General features: G+C 36.6%; 1 protein-coding gene across 1 annotated transcript; it reads left to right on the forward strand.

Moving 5' to 3' along the window:
* The first annotated feature begins 1,720 nt into the window (after window positions 1-1,720).
* LOC122045438 (malate dehydrogenase-like) lies at window positions 1,721-6,978 on the forward strand. The gene is made up of 7 exons (XM_042605665.1): window positions 1,721-1,876; window positions 4,322-4,480; window positions 4,573-4,748; window positions 4,898-5,175; window positions 5,279-5,414; window positions 5,505-5,616; window positions 6,626-6,978. The coding sequence occupies exons 1-7, from the start codon at window positions 1,834-1,836 to the stop codon at window positions 6,718-6,720; spliced, it is 999 nt and encodes a 332-aa protein (XP_042461599.1). The 5' UTR covers window positions 1,721-1,833; the 3' UTR covers window positions 6,721-6,978.
* Window positions 6,979-9,106: the final 2,128 nt, after the last annotated feature.

Genomic DNA, 9,106 nt, shown 5'->3' on the forward strand with positions numbered 1-9,106 from the left:
GCACAATCCTGCAGAACCGAACATCACTGCTGGAATCACTGTTGGATTCAAACGTATCATACAACAATCCTAACTCACCTTGCTATTTTGTTCAGATCCGGCAGCAAGAGGAAATCTAGGGCATGCTCCTTTGATTTTGGTCACAACAGAGAGGAAGAGAAGAGAAGTCTTCGGCGTCGGCGGTTGTGAACCCAAAATTAGGGCACAGTGTGGAGGAGGCCGACACAGAGGAGATCGGAGAGGGTCGGCGGCGCTAGGTCGAACCTAGTGGCCGGCGAGGTCTCGGGAGAAGGCGCCGCAAGGTTTAGGGCAAGGGTCGGCTCGCGGTGTGCAACGGGGAGGAGCGGCGGTGGTGACTCGCTGCTGCTCTCTAGGGCACAAGATCACTCGGCTGTGGAGAGGAAGAAACCGCCGGCGTCGGCGCCGGTTAGGGCAAAGAAGGAGAAGCGCGCGTCGGCGTCGGGGAGAAGAAGGAAGGGGTGCGGGCTTTGGCTCGGTTTCGGCGACAACAAAACGAAAAAAAAACAAAGAAAATAAAAAGGAATAAGATATATATATAAAAATCTTTTCCTCGCTTAAATCGGGTAGCCTAAACAGGCTTTTCCGGGCCACGTTTTTATCCCCGTTAACTCGTCCGTACGAGCTCCGAAAAATTCCCGAAAAATTTCCAAAAATTCCGAAAAATTCCCTTATTAATATTCGCCTATTTTCGGTATTTTACAACCAGGATCTAGTCATGGTCTCAGATTAGACTTCTAAAATGGTTCTAAGCTAGACCAGTACATAAAGTCCTTAATTGGAAGTCGTCCTCACTAGATCACTCTCCTTCAGTGACCTACCTCACTTACCATGCAGAATTGTTTGACTCTCCTTTGACCCACCAGGTCTTCCTGCTAGTTGTCAAGTTCGTAGATCCAACTGGACTTCGACCAACTGTCAGGTCCCGCGGACCCAACCGTACTTCTTGCCAGATATCGGGTCACTCTTTGACCTATCTAGACTTCCCACCAGCTAATAGGTCCAACAGACCTAGCTGGATTTCAATCTTGTGTCAGGTCTTCTAGACTCGTCAAGTCATACACACTTAGTAATAAGATTAGATAATACAACATCTAACTTTAATTCATTTATCATTCTTCAAAATCTAAGTTCGATCATTGCTGCTTACTATACCAACAACTTTTACATTACACGCACACACGCATCTATACTACTATTTTTCTTCTCCATTTTTTATCACTGTTCTAACTTAAACATAAGAATATCTACATCCAAGATCCCTTCCTAATTCTCACTCTACTGTTCTTATTTAATCTCTCTAATAAGAAAATATGTTCTTATTTCCCACCACCCGAGTCTTTTAATTGTCAGGACTCTATATATATATGTTTATGAATTTATTATCTTATTTATTTTAGGATACTCACGTTGTGAGTGTTTTTTTTTTAATTTATTTAGTTTAAATATTATAATATAAATTTTAAATACTAAATCTTAAATTTTAAATCGCTCTAAATAAACAGGATCACTTTTCTATTTTAAGCATCAACCGTCCGTCTGGTGCAGTCTCTGTCTCGAGACGCCTGAAAACGGCAAGCGTCGATACAACCTTACAGCCGCCCATTTAATTGCTGTCCATGATGGACGATCGATCTTCGTTGACTCACCGGAAGAGCATCTTCCATCGTCCGATTCCGTTCTTATCGGCTTTCCATTATCCGCTCACTTTCCATTTAACTGCAGTCTCATCAGCTTCTTCGTCACTTTAAGCATCGTCCTCTCCTCAGTCTCCATCCATCCTCGCTTGCTTCTTCGCCTCCCCTCGTTTCCTCAATGGAGAAGGATCCCGTTCGAGTTCTCGTAACTGGTGCTGCAGGTATCGCGCTCGATTTCTACCTGCGTTTTCTTGCTTTTAACTATCTGTTTTTGATCTCAGATGCGTCGTTGACTGTGTTTCTATGTCGGATCTCAGTCTGGATTGTGCGTTCAGCTTCGATCTTCTTTTTTTTATAAAAAAGAAATCTGTCTCTCGGTGATCTTTTGTTCCATTAAGATGATTTAGGTTTCGAAACGGATCTGGTCCTTATTTCATGCCTGGGATTTGATGGTTTGATCTATTTGCCGATGCCGGATCTGATTGTGTATATGGATCTTTGACCTTCTTCTTCCCCTGTGTTCTTCGGCCATCCTGTTTGGATTTCTTATTTTGAAGATTTTTATCCATATTTACTCTCTGATCAGAGGATTTACTGTTGGATCGATCTAGCTTTATATTTCAGTTTATAGTTGTTTTGTTATTTATTGATTTGAATTCTGCTAGGTTGCCTGATCAGGCCATATTAAACAATGATTCCTGATTGTATTCCTTCTTTTAGCCTTTTGCTCCTGAAGTGCCATTGGCCAAGCTATTCTCATGTGTAGGATTTTAGGAGGAAAAGGAAGTCTTGTTCGATGTAATACTTCTGTCTAGACATGTAGTGTACGATCGATCACACATTTAGGAACAAAGATAAAGAGAAAAATGATCTCGAGGTCCTTCCTATCATCCTTTATCTTACATAGTATATCATCCTTCGAAGAAATTGATCGCTTGCGTATTCCCACTTACATTTGAACAGATCCATAAATCAAAAATGTTGCTGTACAGTTTGCATTGCAGAAATTTCTCACAAAGATTACATGATTATACTGTAGCCCTCTAGTTGTTTTTTTGTTTGACTAAGTTGGCCTTCCTAGGCTGACTTCTCAATTAACTATAAATCATGTTATTCTCTTGCAAATCAATCACCTCTATGACTCTGAGAAGGACTTTTTCCTTCTCATAAAAAAAAGAATGCATTTTTAGTAGTTTTCTTATGCTTATATGATTTGATTGCCTTGAAATGCACGCGTTAATAGTTAAATGTCATTATAATCTATTTATATATTGAAACAAGTACTCTTTATGTATTCATTAATCTTTTGCAAATGGGGAAAAATTACTTCTTGCTTGACTTTGCTTACACCTATATTGCTCTCTACGGTGTTTGATCATCTGGATGACTTGTATTCATTCCTGTATATTCACTTCAAGCTCTTCTAGATTAGCTAAGTGAATTTTAATCACTCCATCGAGCTTCCTATAGTTCTATATTGATTGTAGTATTCAAATCAAATCACTTTGTGTTCCATTAACTAGAATTCACATTTCGCTTTGTCTTTTGCATCTTTCACTTCTAGTTCAATTCTTCTAACGATAGAATTTCTTGGTTATAATTAAATATTTTTCTAACCATTTCAACCTATTTCTTTTGTTTTATCATCTTTTGTACCCATATTGCTCATGAATAATAGTATTCTTCTTTTGAAAAAAGAAATATTCTTTATGATAAACCTACATAGCCATTTTAGCATTCTCATTTTCCTTTCTTTCTTTTATTTCTTCTACATAGTGTTTCTAACTGTCTAATTCATAAAGTATGACAAGTTGTACTTCAAACTTGTAAAATTATTCTTCTAGCCTTGGAGTAGACAACAACAAAAGAATTTGAAACTCCTCTTAATTTCTACCACGTACTTTTTATTCTATTAATAATATCTCCATTAGTATTCTCTTGTTGATTAATAGATCTAAGTCTAAAACTCTTGTAAGAATTTCATACTTGAAAATACTCCCCAAACCCGCCCCCGTTTCGGTTTTCCCCACGGGCCCCGAACCCGTGGGGAAAATTGCCATCCCTAGCCATCAATCTTAATTAGTCCCTCGATTCTTCTCTTATTTTGGAAACTACATGTTTAGTTCTACTTAACTTAAGCTATTGTTTTCTTTTCTTTATTTTCTCCATGATTGTAGTTTCGAGTTTAAACTATTTTCTTAAACTCATCAATTAGAAAAATGCCTTCATTTCAACCACTCACTCTTTATCTTATCAATCTTTATATTGAAGTGTGTGTGTGTGTGTGTGTGTCAATCTTAATTGTTCTTTTTTCTTAGAATTCATAAAATTACCCTCATGATTCCGTACTACTTTCCATATAATAAAAGTTAAAATTCCTTCTAGTAAATAATTTACTCTCCCTCTACAAGATTGGGGCTTTTTAATTCTAGGAGATGAGATGAGTCTATGATAGCAGTTCATGGAAATATAAAATATATCATTTACCATACATTTATGTTCTATGCAGCACATTTTGATCTATGTTTCTGTTGATTTGTTATCTAGCATCTAGATGGCCGTTTCTTACTCTCTTTGACAATAGTGATCAATTGGTCTTTTCTACCATCTTCCCTGACATTCAAAGAAAATTGTATGGAAAATAAATAACTCTTCTATGCCTTTAGGTCAAATTGGATATGCCCTCGTACCGATGATTGCCAGGGGAGTGATGCTTGGCCCTGACCAGCCTGTTATATTGCACATGCTTGACATTCCGCCTGCTGCAGAAGCTCTAAATGGAGTCAAGATGGAGCTGGTTGATGCAGCATTTCCTCTTCTCAAGGGTATTGGATAAATCTTTTATTTTCAATGTTGATAATCTTAGTGTATCCTTGTTGCTACTAACTGTAGTTTTGTTAAAAATTATTGCAATTAGGTGTTGTTGCCACAACTGATGTTGTGGAGGCTTGCACTGGAGTCAGTGTAGCTGTTATGGTTGGTGGTTTCCCAAGGAAGGAAGGTATGGAGAGAAAGGATGTGATGTCAAAAAATGTATCCATCTATAAGTCTCAAGCTTCAGCATTAGAAGCACATGCTGCTCCCAATTGCAAGGTATAGTTTATTATAACTCACGTTCAATTTCAGCTTTTGCACAATTCATTTAAAACACTTCAGATTCATATTTGAATAATGCTGCTAATATGACACCAATGCTTGATGTTTCTTTTTCTCAAGTTTAACCATTCATTTGATCCTTTAAGGTGCTCGTTGTAGCCAATCCTGCGAACACTAATGCTCTTATACTGAAAGAGTTTGCTCCATCCATTCCAGCAAAGAATATTACTTGTTTGACAAGGTTAGATCACAACAGGGCACTAGGACAGATTTCTGAGCGATTGAATGTTCAAGTTAGTGATGTCAAGAATGTTATCATTTGGGGAAATCATTCTTCCACCCAGTATCCTGATGTAAGTCACGCAACTGTGAAGACGCAAAGTGGAGAAAAATCTGCTTGTGAGCTTGTTTCTGACAATGAGTGGTATGAAATAATGATTAAATTCATTTTTGTAATTCAGGAGTATTGTATACTGTTTGCATTTTCCAAGTCTGACCTAATTATCATCACTATGATCTGATCTCAGGCTGAGGGGTGAATTTATCACAACTGTTCAACAACGTGGTGCAGCAATCATCAAAGCAAGAAAACTTTCTAGTGCTTTATCTGCTGCCAGTTCTGCTTGTGATCACATTCGTGACTGGGTTCTGGGAACTCCTGAGGTTATTTTCTGTACCTTGTCTATGTGAAATTCATCCTAACATCATCCTACTTGTGCTAATTTTGTTAGCTCTGTCTCATCCTTGTGGCAGGGAACATGGGTTTCCATGGGCGTTTATTCTGATGGTTCATACAATGTACCAGCTGGGCTGATTTATTCTTTCCCTGTCACATGCAAAGCTGGCGAATGGACCATTGTCCAAGGTATGTAATTCTTTAAGAAACAATTTATACAAATATTTCCTTGAATATGCATGGTTGACTACTTTGAGAAAATAGCATCTTTAAATAGGTTACTCTGATTTATTCTTTAAATTTGACTTCTGGCCGATCGGGCTGAAAGTAGGGGTGGCACAGACTAGGGTGGAAACCATGTAATTTTAGTGTTTTTTTTAATGTTTTTAACAAACCATCTTTAAGTTACCTCCCCTTTTCTTTTCCCTCAATCAAACGTTGGAAAAGGAAAGGTTCCTAGTTTTTTTCCCTCCCAGGAAACTCCATCTAAGGAAGCATTTCTGTGTCGCTCACTATTGGGAAGTTGATCTGATAAAGTAAATTTATATTATTTATTTATTTTTGAAATGATATACAACCATAAAATTTATAGTATATCAAAAATAATCTAAACAAAGAGTCTTATAAATATATACATCAGTATCCTCTGTTTTTTAATCAAAAATAAAGAAACAGTATGATAAATGAGCCTTGAGTAATAGAGCTTGTTCACAAATATTATGTCCATTTACAACCCCTGTTTGGGCTTAAATGGCAGTTTGTGTTTGCATTCGGGAGAAAAAGGGCAAAATAGTTAAGAAAACTAGGAATAGGCTCTCTTCTGAGATTGTGCACAATTCATCTACAACAATAATGGGTAGACATTAATGTTCAGAGATAGTTCTCTTGTGCAATGTTTGGACAGTGATAGATCCACATGATGGTAATGCAAGGGATAATTGGAAGTGATCTTCTTTCGCATTGGCAATTTTCTCATTTGAATGCATGATTTTCATCTTCTTTGAACAAAAATACCTTTTTTTTCTCCCAGTCTTCAACTACTATTACCGTTTTTTGTGTAGAAACGTGCTGATAGAGTTGGTAGATTGTAGTTGAACGCTGACAGTTATTATCTTGAAGTACTTTTGTGATTCTAGTATTACAAAGACTATAAGAAGTGATAATTTGTGATTTATGCTTCTCCTTGATATCCTGTCAGGGCTTTCGATTGACGAATTCTCAAGGAAGAAGTTGGATGCAACTGCTGAGGAGTTGTCAGAAGAGAAGGCCCTTGCATATTCATGCCTTGTGTAAGTTAACTGATGGATTGGCTATATCCATTAGACGCTATCGAGTGCTTAGACATTTTGAATAAATGCACTTTCCTAACGATGGAAAATTTAATTCTGCACTCTATTTAAGATGTACAACTGCAGAGCGAGTTTAGGCTAAATTCTACCATGGTCTATCTCTATGACCTCACAACATATTCCTCCATTTTGTTTTCTCTTTGTGATGCATAAGTTTCATTATAGTATTTATTGAGATGTTTTCCCTTTTCCTTTTCCTTCACTCAGCTCGTTCTTGCTTTGCTTTATTTCACATTAATTTGCCTTTTGCTAGATATTTGATATCTGTCACATTGCCTTCAAGATGACGACTGACTGCACCAAATCAATTGGCAAGCATGTCTTTTCTTCTATATTCCTTGTAGTAGTAATTTAGTACGCCTTGGCCTATGAAATTTATTCCACCTATTAGTGGAGATCATATCCTCTGGTCCGTAATTTTTGGTTTTTTTCATAATTTACGGTCGAAATTTTATCAAAATTGGCTATAATTTTTCTTGATTCATCTTTCCATTTAGATTATAATTTTGGGTTGAGTCAAGTTGTTAGAGGTCGTTGGTGATAGGCAGACTATATAGTACTGAGCAGGGGGTGGCCCATCCACTGTCGACAATTTTCGGTCGCTTGGCTCGATTCAAAATTATAACCTTGGTGAGAAGGTGAATCTTAGAGAATTGTAGTTAATTTTGATTGGATTTCGACCGCAATCCGACTTATAAATTATAAAAGAGATCATGGATCAGAGGATCTAAACTCTTATTAGTAACCCCGGAAAGTTTGGGCTTTAGTATCTCTTAATTAATTAGGCTTCAATTATTTGCTGAAAAAGGGCTACTGTCGATAGAATCCTTAAATTTTACAATTAACATACAAACAAAAAGTCTGCTCATGCATATACTTTTGGCTACTGTGTATTTCAAAGTGACTTAGGTAGGGTTAGACGTAGAGGCCTCTTGCCTCGCACTGAACGTGGCTGGGCATAGCATGTCATGGGACTGCAGGGACCGTGCTTGACATGGCCTAAACTAGAACGATTGGGTCGGTTTGGGAGGCAACACATCTTGGGGGTTTTTGTGCATGGCTCGTGGCTCATGCGTTTGTATGGGCACAAGAGTGTATTGGTGTCGATACCATCCCATGCCCAGCATGGCCCGCGTGTTTGTCCAAAGATCATAGACCATATTTTAAATGTTTTTTTAATTAAAATGGTCAGTTTGCATATCTGATTTGGCAAAAGGTGACTCCAATAATCATTTGTAAATTAGGAAACTAAACAGTTCATGAGGGTATGTCATTCGACTTTGCCTGTTTGATTGGACAATTCTATCCTGTCCAGCAAAGCCCAAGATCATGCGCGGCTGCGGATTCGGTTAAGCACAACATGACCCATGTGTCGAGCTCCAACGTAATGAATTTGAATGGTGGTGTTAAGGGTTTGAATCTAGGAAAAAAAACCTTCCCGCATTCGTATTCCTGATTTATCTTATCACCCAAATAATTGTGGGGGCAATCCCTTGGAGCTGTTGGGTGATCAATTTCACCTTTCTAAGATCATCCACATCAGTTTCCTTATTCAAAATATATAATTTAGAATAAAAAAATTATTTTATTAAATTTAGATATCTACTTTTCAATATATCATATATCAACTTCTCTATTTATGCTCTCTCCTCTATAATGTTTAGGGAATGGAATTCATTTCTTAAATTTAGAGAAGTACTGTTCATAAATGCATAATTTAGGGAATCGATAGGGTAGTTGATGTAAAAATTTTGTAGCTACCTTATCCAAAATTTAAGATAAAATTTTTTAATAGGACATCTGATGTGGATACTCTAATACCATTGAATGATTTTGTGTCACCAAAATACCACCATCAAAATAAAAATGACTAGTCAAGTCAAACACCTTTAAAATGTGTAAAACACCCTAATACATGATGCACTCTGAAACTCCTATTTTCATAGTTTCAATTTCATTTTCTCTTTCATTTTTTTAAAAAAAAAATTCTATATTCTCATTAATATGTATACTTCAATTCCCCACTCAGTATGCTTTTAATTAATTTTTAATAATATATTATCTTAAAATATGATGGTCAGCATGGTCGGATTAGGTGGCGACATCATATCTAAATATCTATTAATTGTATTTAGAAGGTTAATATTTATAAAGAAAATTGTGTTATTCATGATTAATATTTATAAATAATATAGACAGATAAATTTTTGAATTATATACATCAACAAACTTTCTGACCAATCAAACAAGTTAAACAAACTTAATAAATAAATCAAACTTAAACTTCAACCGAATTAATGATTTTATTTATTTTAGATTCAACTTTGACT

The sequence above is a fragment of the Zingiber officinale genome, chromosome 2B (assembly GCF_018446385.1).
Source record: "Zingiber officinale cultivar Zhangliang chromosome 2B, Zo_v1.1, whole genome shotgun sequence".
Taxonomy (NCBI): Eukaryota; Viridiplantae; Streptophyta; class Magnoliopsida; order Zingiberales; family Zingiberaceae; genus Zingiber; species Zingiber officinale.